This window comes from Lepidochelys kempii, chromosome 1, assembly GCF_965140285.1.
Source record: "Lepidochelys kempii isolate rLepKem1 chromosome 1, rLepKem1.hap1, whole genome shotgun sequence".
NCBI classification, from domain to species: Eukaryota; Metazoa; Chordata; order Testudines; family Cheloniidae; genus Lepidochelys; species Lepidochelys kempii.
In genome coordinates this window covers 251,047,682-251,063,206 of record NC_136380.1, presented here as the reverse complement: position 1 = coordinate 251,063,206, position 15,525 = coordinate 251,047,682, and the positions used below count along the sequence as shown (strand labels likewise).

Sequence of the window (15,525 nt, the reverse complement as noted above, 5' to 3'; positions counted from 1 at the left end):
AAATAATAAACTTCCCCCTCTGCTGCTTTCTCCAGGAATCTAGTTTCAGGTGTGAAGTTTTATACACCTGAATCTCTCTTGCAGGGCAAAGGACAGAAGCCCTGGCTTCATGCTGATTCTGGCCTGTTCCAGAGGCTAGCATGACATCCAGTATAAATTAGAGCAGTCTTAAGGCCTACCCTAACTTAAAGTAGCTTTCCCACAGCCACCAACGGGCTGCTCTGTAATCCCGAAGAGCTGGAGTGTAGGTTGCTAGCAAGCAGAGTGGCCAGACTATGGCTCTGTCTGCCTGGGAAAGATGAAGTAGCGGGTTAACCATGTCAGAACTTAAAGCAGTGCTTCAAAGGTGACCAGATACTCAAACTTGAAGCTAAGACCACTAATTATCCCCTCTTATGAGAATTTACTCCCCTTCTCACCTCTTCCCCAGACCTGCTATCCATACCCTTGGAGAAGCACAAACCACCTGGACTGGTCATCTGGCTCCACTCAGACTCGCTAGTACTAGTGTATGCTTGACTCTCTGCTACTGTTGCCTTCTACCCAGAAAAAGAGGCAAAAGGGAAACATGAACTTCCTACTGGAAGTTATGCTGGAACTCAGTCTATACACCTGTAAGTAGCATGGAGTTCCCATCCTGCTCTGAAGAGAGTATAAAACTCCTACCTAAACTACTTTCTGGTAACTTAATACAATGTAAACTTCACTCTGAGCTTACTCCCCAAGCTTAGCAATTCTAGGGGTTTTCCCTGCGGAGCCTCTTTTTCTCTCTCTCTCTCTCTCTTTCCCTGAAAGAGAGACCCCATCCTTTTTTAAAATCTGGTTGGGGATGATAGTATCCATTTGGTGGTATGACTTGACAACAGTTGCAGTACATGGTCAGGTAGCGTACAAGCCCTGGATAAGAGGATGACTCTGAAAAACCATGTATCCTTATGCAGGCACCAGAAGGAAAGTTTATCACTGTGCTGGCCCTGGACCAGCATGTGGACAAAGGGGAGGTGACTTACAGCTCCCTGTATTAGGGACAGCCAGGGCTTGGTTTGGCCCCAGGCATGGTCTAGGGTAGACCTCTGGCCTGTTCTAATTTGTGTCCCTCTGCTAATGTGGTGAGCAGAATTGCTGGATTAAAAATTCCACAGCCGCATTACCTCTTCCCTGACGTACCTCCTTTCTCTTCCTGGATTGTCTCCTGCACTCCAAAGGTGTGGGGAGGGAATTTGCGGTGTTGTCATAAAGCTTTGGTAGTTCTGGGTCTTGCATCATTAGACACTTCTTCATTCAGGAAGTGGAGGCTGAGAACTGAAAGCCAAAAAATAAAAGTTTGATCAGGATGGGAAACGCAACTGAAACTTTCTACTTTAAAGAAAGAAATAGAGAGAGAAAGAAAGAAATAGAATAAAAAATTGGGAACTATGACCACCCTTTTAAAAAGTCACTTTATTGTTCGTAAGCATGATGCAGAATGGGTGCAGTTTTCCTTTAAGACCATTTATTAGAAAGCATCCTCATTCTTCCAAGTATCATGAGCAAGTTACTTAGCTTGTAGAGGCCATATCTGTGTATTTTTAGTGTGCTAAGAGCATCAGATGAAAGCCAGTTACCTCTGCAAGAAATTAAGCTATTGTAGGTCAGTTCCTTAGAAATACTCGAGTAACCAGTGGGGATTGTTCCTTCAATCCAGCTCTTTATTTTTGTGAACAAATACAGACATCTTTGCCTGGACAGCCCAAATGGTATAACATTCTGGCTTGTTTTCCAAAAATAAGGTTTCTGTTTTTATTTATATTTAAAAATCTAGGAGCCTGGATTTTTTTGGGTTTTGTTTAGGGACAGTAAATGCGATACAAAGGCCTTGTAGACACACACACAGTTTAGGTCAATGCAGCTGCATTGCTCAGGGTCTGAAAAATCCACATACCTGAGAGTCATAACTGTGCTGACTTAACCCCAAGTGTAGATGCAGCTAGATTGACAGAAGAATGTTACTGTCACTCAAGGAGGTTAAGTTCCTGCAGCAATGGGGGAAAAGCCCCTTCCATCTGAGCTGTGGGGTTATGCCAGCATAACTGTGCTGTTAGAGTCCCTGTAGTGAAGTCTTTCATTCCTGGGTCATTGGTTCAAATCCAGGCTACCATGTGTTGCCAGTCAATGAAAGTTGGTGGCCTGTGACGGCTGTTTGGTACCCTATTTGAAGAGTTAATGGTCCAAGTATAGCTGTAAGGGGAGAGAGGTGTCCACACACATTGTGGCCTTTGTTGACAGCGTTTAGGGAGAGGCTGAAACCTGAGTGTGAAGAATGCAGCTACCCATTCTATAGAGGTGGTTCTTCCAGGTGAAGGTTGAAGCACACGATCAGAACAGTGTGGGGACACTTCCACAACTGCTACCTATGATACATCCATTCTCTCCATAGCCCTAGAAAGTGAAGTGAAGTATCTGTCATTTCCTCTAGATTTCAGAGCAAACCTATTTTAAAAAAAAAAATTTGAGTCAGAATTCTCCTATTTGATCTACATAGTAGACCTTGGCTCCTGTAGTCTGTGACGCAAATGGGAGTTTGCTGCATGTAGTAAGAGTGGGACATTGGCATCGTTAGGTGGCAGTCTTGGCAGAGTGTCTTAATGGAGAATTTTGCCCCAAACGTGAAGATTGTTGAAAGAGAAATTTGCTGTCTGTGCTGTGTTTTCAGCCATGAATCAGAGAAACCTTCGCTATAAGACACAGAGAGAGGTTTGCAGGAGACCCAAATTCATCTCCCCGCAAGATGTGGAAAAACGGAGAACCAGGTAAACTACAGCTACTCTACTCTGAGGTGGTGGCTACATTTGTATTCATGCAGTACTATGCAGTGTCTTGCAGAGAGAGTGTGAGTACTAAGCAAAAGTAAAAAGAGTGTTTTTAAGACAATTTGTAAGAGGAATTGATACTCTTGGAGGGAAAGCGAGGAGTGTATGTGAAGTGGAAAGAGTTTTAGATATGGCTGTACCTATGGGTCCCGAACACCCTACCTGACTGAGAAGAGGCTGGATCAAGATGAAAAAGGTTGCATAAGCAGATGGGAGAGAGGTCAGTTCTTTGGGGGCAGGGTCTTTTGTTGAATATGGCTGTAAAGGAGCTGGCACAATGGGGCCGTGAAATGTCTGAGACATCTAGGCACTACTGCACTATAAATGTTAATTATAATAATAGTGAGGTAGGATGGAATGTGTCTGAAAACTGAGAGCAATTTCAGATAGAATTCAACAAATGTGAAGGTAAGCAAGGATTAATTTCTGTATGTAATAACCCACATGAGTTGGTTGAGTTCAGGATACTGACACAGGGAAGAAAGGTAAGCAGCAGGATATGGACCCTGGACTTCAGGAAAGCAGACTTCGACTCCCTCAGGGAATGGATGGGTAGGATCCCCTGGGGGACTAACATGAAGGGGAAAGGAGTCCAGGAGAGCTGGCTGTATTTCAAGGAATCCCTGTTGAGGTTACAGGGACAAACCATCCCGATGAGTTGAAAGAATAGTAAATATGGCAGGCGACCAGCTTGGCTTAACGGTGAAATCCTAGCGGATCTTAAACATAAAAAAAAACTTACAAGAAGTGGAAGGTTGGACATATGACCAGGGAAGAGTATAAAAATATTGCTTGGGCATGTAGGAATGAAATCAGGAGGGCCAAATTGCACCTGGAGCTGCAGCTAGCAAGAGATGTCAAGAGTAACAAGAAGGGTTTCTTCAGGTATGTTGGCAACAAGAAGAAAGCCAAGGAAAGTGTGGGCCCCTTACTGAATGAGGGAGGCAACCTAGTGACAGAGGATGTGGAAAAAGCTAATGTGCTCAATGCTTTTTTTGCCTCTGTCTTCACTAACAAGGACAGCTCCCAGACTGCTGCGCTGGGCATCACAACATGGGGAGTAGATGGCCAGCCCTCTGTGGAGAAAGAGGTGGTTAGGGACTATTTAGAAAAGCTGGACGTGCACAAGTCCATGGGGCCGGACGAGTTGCATCCGAGAGTGCTGAAGGAATTGGCGGCTGTGATTGCAGAGCCATTGGCCATTATCTTTGAAAACTCGTGGCGAACGGGGGAAGTCCCGGATGACTGGAAAAAGGCTAATGTAGTGCCAATCTTTAAAAAGGGGAAGAAGGAGGATCCTGGGAACTACAGGCCAGTCAGCCTCACCTCAGTCCCCGGAAAAATCATGGAGCAGGTCCTCAAAGAATCAATCCTGAAGCACTTACACGAGAGGAAAGTGATCAGGAACAGTCAGCATGGATTCACCAAGGGAAGGTCATGCCTGACTAATCTAATCGCCTTCTATGATGAGATTACTGGTTCTGTGGATGAAGGGAAAGCAGTGGATGTATTGTTTCTTGACTTTAGCAAAGCTTTTGACACGGTCTCCCACAGTATTCTTGTCAGCAAGTTAAAGAAGTATGGGCTGGATGAATGCACTATAAGGTGGGTAGAAAGTTGGCTAGATTGTCGGGCTCAACGGGTAGTGATCAATGGCTCCATGTCTAGATGGCAGCCGGTGTCAAGTGGAGTGTCCCAGGGGTCGGTCCTGGGGCCGGTTTTGTTCAATATCTTCATAAATGATCTGGAGGATGGTGTGGATTGCACTCTCAGCAAATTTGCGGATGATACTAAACTGGGAGGAGTGGTAGATACGCTGGAGGACAGGGATAGGATACAGAGGGACCTAGACAAATTGGAGGTTTGGGCCAAAAGAAATCTGATGAGGTTCAATAAGGATAAGTGCAGGGTCCTGCACTTAGGACGGAAGAACCCAATGCACAGCTACAGACTAGGGACCGAATGGCTAGGCAGCAGTTCTGCGGAAAAGGACCTAGGGGTGACAGTGGACGAGAAGCTGGATATGAGTCAGCAGTGTGCCCTTGTTGCCAAGAAGGCCAATGGCATTTTGGGATGTATAAGTAGGGGCATAGCGAGCAGATCGAGGGACATGATCGTTCCCCTCTATTCGACATTGGTGAGGCCTCATCTGGAGTACTGTGTCCAGTTTTGGGCCCCACACCACAAGAAGGATGTGGATAAATTGGAGAGAGTCCAGCGAAGGGCAACAAAAATGATTAGGGGTCTGGAACACATGACTTATGAGGAGAGGCTGAGGGAACTGGGATTGTTTAGTCTGCAGAAGAGAAGAATGAGGGGGGATTTGATAGCTGCTTTCAGCTACCTGAGAGGTGGTTCCAGAGAGGATGGTTCTAGACTATTCTCAGTGATAGAAGAGGACAGGACAAGGAGTAATGGTCTCAAGTTGCAGTGGGGGAGGTTTAGGTTGGATATTAGGAAAAACTTTTTCACTAGGAGGGTGGTGAAACACTGGAATGCGTTACCTAGGGAGGTGGTAGAATCTCTTTCCTTAGAAGTTTTTAAGGTCAGGCTTGACAAAGCCCTGGCTGGAATGATTTAATTGGGGATTGGTCCTGCTTTGAGCAGGGGGTTGGATTAGATGACCTCCTGAGGTCCCTTCCAACCCTGATATTCTATGATTCTATGATTTCTTTAGATCTCTCTCTCTCTATATATATATATAGTACTTGGTGCCTATAAAACACACAAAATAAACCTTTGAGTCGTTGGTAACAGAAACAGCCTTTCTCACTGTTACTTAAGTATCTGTGTCCAGTCCCAACTAAAACTAGTATGGCAGTGTTTTAAAGCTACAGCTATGGGGGGGAAATAATTATCCAGTTGAGTGGGTGGTTTTTTGTTCACACCTTCTAGTTAGACTCTAAATGGAGTCATTCATTGCTGGAGTCAATTGATAATCTGGCAAGCATAGGCCACAAGGAGCTGGTAGGAAGGGGCAGAGCCCATCAGCAGGATTCAGGTCAGTGACTTGATGGGAAGTAATAATGGAGTATAGTATTTGGGAGGATTAGGAAATGGTGCAAAAATGATGATGGGCATTTGTACCTCCTAAGGTAAAATAGTGTAGTAACTTAGCTAAACATGTTCTTTTGGGTAAATGAGTTTATGATGGTGATATATGGTTTAGTTTTTTGTAAATGAGAACTAAAGCACAATGCATTTGTGATGCTGAAATGTTTCCTAACCACTGTGATGCATACATAATAGGTGCCCCAATCATGCTTTTGTTGCTATCGGCTTCAAGCAGGATTTGAAGACAAACTTGATATTGTGGCTGTTAGGGACTAGAAAATAACGTTTTGGTATTCTGAAGCAGTACAGGAGTTCATGTCGGGGGAAGCTTATATGCTCATTATTTCAGTCTTTTCACATAATGCTCTGATATCAGTATGAAACCCCTATCTCTAACCTGTTATGTTTGGAAATATCATATATAGAATGCCAGAGTTGGAAGGGACCTCAGGAGGTCATCTAGTCCAACCCCCTGCTCAAAGCAGGACCAATCCCCAATTTTTGCCCCAGATCCCAAGTGGCCCCCTCAAGGATGGAACTCACAACCCTGGGTTTAGCAGGCCAATGCTCAAACCACTGAGCTATCCCTCCCCCAAATGGTTGAGTCCTGATTAGGCAGGTGGAATTGGATGTGTAATGGCAGATTGTTTATACTCAGTAGGAGGGAAACCATAAAAGCTCACCTAGTGGAGACTGGGACTCAAAACTGCAGAAGGCCCAAGCAAAGTGAGCTTAATGGTAACAAAAGAGACTTAACCCCTAAATATTGGCTTTGTGTGAGAACTGATGACCTACACCAGAACTATTGGTAGTTTGAGCTCAGTTTGGAGATGCAACTCATACCAACAATTGACACTGAGTGCTTTTCTGTCATTTTATGTGCTCAGGTCCCAGTTCAGCAAAGCACTTAGGCGCATACCCAACTCTAAGCATGGAAATAGTTCCCATTGAAATCAATAGGGCTCCTCTCATGCTTAAAGTCAGATATGTACCAAAGTGCTTTGATGACTTGGGGCCTCCATTCCTAATTAACTGACATGAGGTTTGGAACACTTTTTTGACAGGATATGTTACGCATGCTGAACTGAAGATAGTTTTGAAATGTTTAGATATATTGCGTTACCTTTTATTTATTCTAAATTAGGCAAAACTCTTTCTAATGTAATACCCTTAAATATGATTTTAAAAAACAACAACTCCTCCTCTCTTGTAATATACAGTGATGCTGAGCATTCGCAGGAAGAATCCATTCCAGCTCACTGGGACAAATCAGCTTTACCAGAATTGGGATACCAGGTACGGAGCTCTTAAGTTTTTCTGTCTGACCACATACAGCTTTCTTAAAAGGTAGGCTCTTCTTCGAGAGACTCGGCATATTCCCGCTTATGGGATATCGCATCACTGTATGGTGATTTCTGATAGAACTTCTTCTACCGGTATCAGCTAGAGTGTTCTCATGCCCCTCCCCTCGGCGTTGTCACATTCTGAGGGTGAGGCTTTATAAGGGGCAGAGTGCCCTCACCACCTCATTTCCTTCCAACTGCGGGCCTGGACAATGTGAACCTCTTTAGAACCGAAGCTTCTGTTGTGTTAGTGTTAGTGGCCAGTTTAGTGCGTGATCTTATTTGATTCTGTGTTATGGTGGAATTGAGGAAACAAAAGAAGCTGTGATTTAAGAGGTGCGCTTCCTGCTTGGCTGTCTTCATGGCATCTGATGACTGCGTGTGGTGCCTAGAAGAAGAACATTCACCTTTTGGGTGGATCTTAACTCCCAGAGCATGTGAGGATAGGGCGATTCACCTGCATCTCCTTGTCCTGAAAGAAGCCCTCAAGGCCAGACCCTCTGGATCCAATCCCTCCAATCTGAGATCCATAAGGCTAGTCTTGGCACCCGTGGTTCCCAGCAGCAAAAGACTGAAGGGTTCCAAGAAGCCGCATCCTCTGTCGGGGCCGTATCTGGTCCCTGCAGCTCCTGTAAGGCTGTATAGGGCTGGACCGAGGGTCGCATGGTCGGATACCACTGCCCCAGTTCTCATGGAAAGAATGAGCGACAGTTCGGTTACTCTTCCCAGTTCCGTACCTTGTGCCATACTGCTTTCCAGCTGTTTCAGAACTCTGCAACTGCAGGAATGGAGTTGGCTTCAATGTCCACTACCGGTTCCAGGAAGATGAATTTCATCAGTGTGTCATAACTGGAGTCGTCAGTGCCTTCAATTACAGCCGTTGTGACACCAAAGGAAATGAGGCACAAGAGCAAAGCAGCCACTGTTAGCAGTGCTGATTTCTATGCATCAGAGCTGTCTGAATCTGATGGATCAGTCAAAGGTTCTGTGTCCGTGATACTGATAGGGGGGTGCTGTAAAAGTGCTCTAGCTGACGCTGCTAGAAGAAGGTTCTACTGCAAGGCACCATGTGGTGGTGCATTATTTCATGTGTGTGAATATGCAGAGCCATCTTGAGCTCCTGTTACAGGTAACCAACCTTCATTTCAGTGTTGCATGTTCCCTTGTAGATGACCATCCCTTACATGATGTACTTACTATATTAGTAATTGCAATCTTGTGCCTGCTATCACACTGACATGGGGAAAGTGGATCTTTGTACCTGCAAGAGCTTTGCTGAAGACAGCGGGGCTTGATAGGCGTGCAAGGGCTCACTTGTACGTCCCTTATTGCTCAGGGCTTTGGCCTAATCAAGAAGCAGTGACTATATTAACCTAGAGACAACAGCTGGTTAACGTCCCGCAATCAAAGAGGGGAGGCAGACCCACAAGGCTTTTCAGTGCCTTTATTTTATTTTGGTTCTGCTGTCTTCTTTTTCCGTTTGGTTGTGGTCCAAGGGCTCATGCATTCTTGGGCACTAGCACTAAATTCAGCAATACAAGATAGCTTTGGGTGGTGAGGCAAACTTATTTTACTTCTGTTCTCGGGTGGAGCAGGTGAGAGTGCAGCATTTTGTTTTCACCGTAGGGTGTACTGGCAGGCGGTGATAGGCACGTTGTTCCTAAGGCAGGACATTAAAGATGATCTAAAGAGGGGGGGAAGGTTGGGCTTTTTGTTCCTGATTATGAAGCCAAGCAATGGAGAGGAGGAGGTAGTTTCTTAAATTGTGTAGGGGTTTTTGTCTTGCTTTTTAAACATCTATTTAGTAGAGGGAAATTTTTCACATTTCAAAAATTTGAAATAAAAAAGGAAAAATGTTGACAAATGTTTTGTGACTTCCTCCTCCCCCAGCTCTATTTGGCTACTGTGATTGACATATTGGAGAAAGAAAGTTTTTTGTTGAATCTTCAACTCACAATATTCCCCCACTCAACAAACCCTCAACAAATCTTCCAATAAAAGTAGGAAGGCTCAAGCTGATTTCATGGTGTTTCTAAGGTAAAATACAAGCAGGAACCACTCTCCCCCTGACCCACATTCAGGACTTGAGCAGTAATAATGTGGTGGTTTATGATGGCTCTGTAAAAGATAGGAGATTGGTTTATATATATTTTCTTTTACAGCTGATCAAACTTCTCAGCTCGTCTGACGAATACAAGAAGGTCCAGGCTGACTTTCAGCGCACAATGCCCAAAACAGTCATTCAAGAGATTCAGAGAATTCAGAACCCGACTCTTTGGAAAGTGTATCAGTGGTACGTGTAAAATGTTGCTCTGGTATATTTTCATGGTGTTAGTACGTGCTGCTATTGATTATGTTCAGAATCCTGTGTGAGAAGCCAGTATGCAGCCATGTAAACTGCTGCACAGCTGCTTTTTAGAACTTGCTTGACCACTGCTTAGCTGAGATCTGCAGCTGGCTGAGGCAGAACTCAGGCAAGATGGCGGTTACTCGGCTATTCAGAGCCCTCTGTGGGAGTAGCCCATCTCCCTGAGATACTGCTTGCAGATGGGGAGAGGCATTATCTCCCATGAGTAGCATTTCACAAGAACTGAGGTTTGGCAGCCAGTGAAGGAGATCTGCAAGTGCAAATGACAAGAGTGTGACGGGAGGCACTATTTGTCGAGCTGGGCCACCCCTTTGGCCCAGGGCAGGGCTGGTACACCCCATCACCCAGTTGTCGAGTTTCCCTGTTAGATAAGGTAATTGCAGTGTGGTGGGCTCTGGACCCTGGGCAGGGCTGAGCGAGCAAACAGTCAGTAGCCCGTGAGACTCCTGGCTGGGGTAGGCAGTTGCAGGTGGGATTCTGACCCTCTGGGCAGGGCAGAACAGCAATCAGCCTGCAGCCCCTGGGCGGGACAGGACAGAGTAGTAGTCCCTGAGCCTCTGGACTGGGACCGAGAGCAAACAGCAGCCACGCCTACTGGTCTGTGGGGTGTGGTAGGGGACCTCAGTCCCTCCCACTCCACCAGGTTCTGACCCAGGGCCCTATGAAGCTGGGGACTTCCCCGCTAAGGGTTTTGGCATCAGCTTCTACTACATCCCCTGGGTCACTTCCTACCACAAATTGCATCCCAGGCATCTCCTCAGCTGGTGGCGGCTTGGCATCCCCATCAACCTCCACAGTTGGCAAGTTGCCCGCAGCATAATCTGGGTCCATGGGCTCTGCAGCTTGGACCGTCACTGGCCCCTCTGGAGGAGCCTGCAGTACACATCCCTCTTCCTCCACAGCCAGCGCTGACTGAGCTGGGCTGCCTCCTGTTATCTGGCTCTTCCACTTGCAGCATGTGCAGCAGGGGAAAGAGGGCGTGGCCTCCTGGGCCCACAGTGATTGGTCCGTCCCAGTTGGCCCAGTGCAGGGTTGGTACACCCCGTCATACAGAACTTCCACAGTTCTAGTTTAGGGAATTTCTGCAAGTGTTCAGAATGACTTCAAACTCCCCTCTGACTAGGCTTTCCGTCAGTAAGGTGTACATGGGATATTCCACCTCCAACCCCCCCCACAAGATATTTATCCAACTAGCTGGGAAGGAAGACTAATGTTTCTATTCTTGGCTACAGTTAGAGCCTTATAAATTCTTACACAGGTATATTTGAGTACATGGTGCATCTCGCTTCTGTTTCTGTTTAAAGCAGGCCTTTTTAAAAGCATACTTTTGTGCAATTACTCAAATTTAAAAAAGTATTAAAATATTTTGCAAAATCTGAGCACTCTGTAACACTCATCACAAATAATCTGAGTGCCTACCTCATTGGAACCTGTTTGGCTAAAATAATCTGGCTCTGCACTGTGGAATTTTGACGATGCTTTTTATTACAGGCAGAAAGAGCAAATGCTGAAGACTAATGGAGGAAAAGATGTGTGTGAAAGACTCTTATTTCATGGGACCAGTAAAAAGCATATCGATGCCATCTGCCAGCAGAACTTTGACTGGAGAATCTGTGGTCTTCATGGGACAGCTTATGGCAAAGGTAGTTCTCGAGCTTGTGCTCTGCTAACCTTGATTTAGAGAGAACTTTCTCTAGCCCAGCAGTAGTTGGAACTGGAGAATGGCAGAGGGAAGAGGCATTCACCTGAGCTAGGTATTACCTGTATGCTTAAGTGGGTAGTGTTAATGTTAACCACTTCATGTGGCAATGTAACAAACACACTCAGCTGGAGCTCAGGCACTTCTGCAGACCTTGGCCTATGTGCTCCACACAGCCGTGTAAACCCACTTGTTTGTGTGGAAAGAAGAGGGGACAGGAATGCTTCCAGTCAACACGTCACCCACCCAAATTTAAGGTATGAATTTTTAACAGTGAGCGTCATTAATTATTGGAACAACTTCCCTAGGGGTTTGATGGAGTCTCCATCACTGGCAATGTTTAAATCAAGATTGGATGTGTTTTTTCTAAAAGATCTGCTTTAGGAATTATTGTGGGGAAGTTCTATGCCCTATGTCATACGTGAGGTCAGACTAGACCAGAGGTCTGCAAACTGTGGTGGGGGGGGAGGGGCGCCCCACAAGGGCGGGTGCAGAGTAATGTTTGGGGGGGTGCGTCTGGGTGTGGGCCAGCCCCCACAGGGGGAAGGGGGTGCCAGCCAGCTCTATTCCTGGCTCTGGCAGCCAGCCCCAGCTGGGGTGCCACTCTTGGCCCCCTTACGCCTGTCTGTGTTCCTCCCCCCTGGAGCTGCGGCTTGTCTTCTCTGAACCCCAAGAGGAAGTGGTATTTAGTTGGTCTCTGATGCCATGCAAGTAAACTACACTCTGCTTCAGTATTCCTTCCATCCCTGGAAAATGATACAGTCCCTGCCACTGCCCTGCTTACAGCAAAGGATCCACATATCAAGTGAAACAGAATGGGCTTTAATTTTTTAAACATTTAATCTATCGTTCCAGAGTTTATTCACCCAGTGGTTGCTTATGATGATTAGAACATTTTGGAAGGAAAGATACTTCAATTTCAAGCTTCCAAAAACTTACTATAAGCTTTGTGTGTATGTATGGTGGGATGGGTTTGGGGGCAAATAGCATACTCTCAGAAAGAGAAATTAGAAAATAAAAAAACACTAGTAATATCTAACATGTTTTGTGAAAAATCAAATTGTGGTAATACCTAACGATAAATTATGCTGGAAAGGATGCCTAACACGCATGAAATTATTTACAAATCTCTCACCAGCTTCTGATTGATTCTCTCAGTAAAGATTAGGGTTGTTTTCTCGATGTATTCCAGGAAGCCAGCAATCTTACCAACTTTATCTTTGTCTACTGCAGGAAGCTACTTTGCAAGGGATGCCTCGTACTCTGATAACTATAGCAAGACGGCCTCAAACATCAAGACCATGTTTCTGGCTCGGGTCTTGGTGGGGGACTTTACCCTTGGTAGCTCTTCCTATCTTCGTCCTCCCGCCAAGGACAGCGGAAACAATTTCTATGACAGCTGCGTGAATAGCCTTTCGAATCCGTCTATCTTCGTCATCTTTGAGAAACATCAGATTTATCCTGAGTATCTGATCGAATACATGGACCAGGCGGTGGCAGCTGCTCTGTCAAGGGCTTCACATGCTGCTTATTTTCGGAATTGACTTAACTGAGGAGAGTTTTTTGTGTACATTTTCTACACATGTAGACTCTCTACCCTCTCCTTGTAACAGTAAGCAGGGCTGAGTATCTTAAGAAATTTTAGAAAAGACATAGTATTTTTATGAGTTTCTAAAATCCAGTCTTTATTCCTAAGTTTCTCTAGTACGGCTAACTTGTTTTTCCCATTGTTAGTCTGTTCTGGGGGATTTAATAAATCCAGTAGATGTTCATATCATTCTTGCACTGTGAGATGAAGTAATAGAAAAGCAGGTGGTTGCGATGTCATATGAAATGCTTAAAAAAGGAATTATGTCTTCATTAGTTCTCCCCTAGTGAAGTTAGCTGTGAAACTAGTTTGCCAGGACAGAATCTGCACAAGGCTTCTTGTGGGCAAGCAATTTTTGTAATAGTTCCCTGGGGACTGTTGCACACATGGCCCTCCTGTGGATCACTGCTACCACATCAGGGTGACCTACATCCCTCTGCTTGCCAAGGGTTTCTCCTCCTCATACCTCAGGCCTGCTAAGCCCCAAATGTGGGTTACAAAAAAAATAACGCAGGAAGCTTTAAATCTGTGAAGTTACATGAGTTTGACTCAGGCTTTGTGGTGATTTGGTTGGAACAGCGGCAAGCTTAGGTGTGTAAGATGGGACACCGGAGCAGTTGCTGTGTGTTCTTTCTCCTCTCCAGCAGAACTGCTTCAGGCAAAAGATCTAAGAACTTCTCTTTTTCTTACGCTTTTCTCTTTTAGACTTGCCTGTAGGATTGATGTTTTTCTGACATGGTGTGAGAGATGTGGCAGCTACAGCTTTCTGTTCTTATCTGTTCCTAGTTGTCAGAGGTGGTATATAGATACACATTTGCATTTTTTTTAAAAGCATGATTCTTCTTTAAGAATCAGTGTGGGGATCATGTTTATTGTCTCTGTAGCTCCAGGTTAAAAGAGTTTTTACAAGGCTGTTTTTCCTTGTTGTCAGCCCTGCAAACTCAGCTTGGGGATCTAAGCATTGAGTGAGGTTCTTTCCTCCTCCTCCTCCATCAATGCCAGTAATGAAGGTTCCATAGGTCATGTCGTTTGCCTTCAGTGACATCTGTGCAAACCCACTATATTCTGTGGGGGCTATACAGGTTTAAGTGATTGGTCCTGTAATTGGAATATAGAAAACAATTCTGTTGATGTATCCGAAAGGATAGAATCTAGTTCGCTATTTATCTTGGCTCTGTTCATTCCTGTATGTTAACAAGAGTCAAAAGCAATCAAAACTCTGACACTGAAATCAGCTTTCTAGTTCTTATAGATGCAAGGAACAGATAGACTGAGTAAATGTGCCATTTCACGTACAGTAGTTGCATTTCAGAATAGAACTGCACTTCTGAGCTTTCCTCGCTTCTGGGAAGCTTTCCCCTTCCACCTGTTAACTAACGTGTGAATGAAAAGTTAAGCCTAGATTTTTAATACGTTCCCTTCCAGGGTGTATTTCTGGGCAGGGTAAAGCTCTGTCCAAAAGCCTGCTGCAATATGGGAGAGCAGAAGAAACTTCAAAATCCTAATAATGCCTCTGATTATCACTAGTTACTTACACTGCCTGGATCTCTTCTGACTTCTCTACCTATCTTCTGGTAAAGATTGGAAGCAAGTGCTAAAGCTGGAAGCATAGCAAGGACTGATTTAAAGGTTGCCCATCCTTGAACGTCAATAAGACTGTCCATATGTACACAAAATAAACTATAGTGCCTAATGCCCTGCTGTGAACAGCTGAGCTACTTAGTTATGTAATGACGCTGCTGCAACTAACACATGAATGCTTTAACTAGAGAGCTGTGACAATTCTGGATGAACCACTAAAGCTTTCACTGTCCGTACATGTTTGTCCTGGTAGGGGAGGGTATAATATGACTTTTATTGGTACCTTGAAACGTAAGCAGCTGTATATTTCTCATTTACAATCATGATATTGGTGACTGAAGCTTAACATTTGCGTTGCTTGGAGAGAGGAGACTACTACTCAGGATCCTCGCTCTCCTTTGTAATGGCTGGGAATGGTGGGCTTACAGCAGCTGTCTTTCAGTTACAGTGAACGTATTGGCTAGTCATATATTCTAAGTGCCTATGAGGAACAAATGTCTAACTGGAAGCAATCGGTAGCCCTATTTCTCGATGTTTTTAATGTTTGAAATTGAATCTTCTTCTTCCCAGCCGTATGTATGCTACCTTCTGTGGCAATATGCATGGCTCCTCTTTTTTAATACAAATTAAAATATTTTGAACCGAAAACTGATTAAGGTTTGAGTCAAATAGTGGCCTCTTTGTATCCTCTAACCCTCTTTAATGTTTCTACCTAGGTGGATCCTTGTTTCTTACTGTGGTAAGTAGCAACAAAAGATTCACACTGAATGTCTTTCATGCAAAGCAGAGCAGTTTTTATTGTAAGTTTTCAAAGGCTGAGGAAGCTTCTCCCTCCACCCTGGGGAAAAACAGGCTTTGTTGCTTTTTTCATCTTGGGTACTGCAAATAGCAGCATGAATTGCACTTTTGGGTTCTAGTGAACTTTCATGTTCAAGTTCTTACAAACTAAGGGAGTCTGTAGTGTTCTCTGTTTACAGTGCAGTTGGAAATTATTGGCTTTTAAAAAAAGGTACCTCGTATGAAACCTAAATTATATGCAAACT

General features: G+C 44.7%; 1 protein-coding gene across 1 annotated transcript in view; it reads left to right on the top strand.

The window, feature by feature from the left end:
- Positions 1 to 15,134, top strand: part of PARP12 (poly(ADP-ribose) polymerase family member 12) — a 31,238-nt gene extending 16,104 nt beyond the window's left edge. Inside the window, exons 8-12 of the mRNA XM_073323012.2 lie at positions 2,693 to 2,789; positions 7,124 to 7,199; positions 9,409 to 9,539; positions 11,106 to 11,257; positions 12,547 to 15,134. Coding sequence (XP_073179113.1) covers positions 2,693 to 2,789; positions 7,124 to 7,199; positions 9,409 to 9,539; positions 11,106 to 11,257; positions 12,547 to 12,857 — 767 coding nt within the window. The 3' untranslated portion in view covers positions 12,858 to 15,134. The remainder of the gene's footprint in view (positions 1 to 2,692; positions 2,790 to 7,123; positions 7,200 to 9,408; positions 9,540 to 11,105; positions 11,258 to 12,546) is intronic.
- Positions 15,135 to 15,525: the final 391 nt, after the last annotated feature.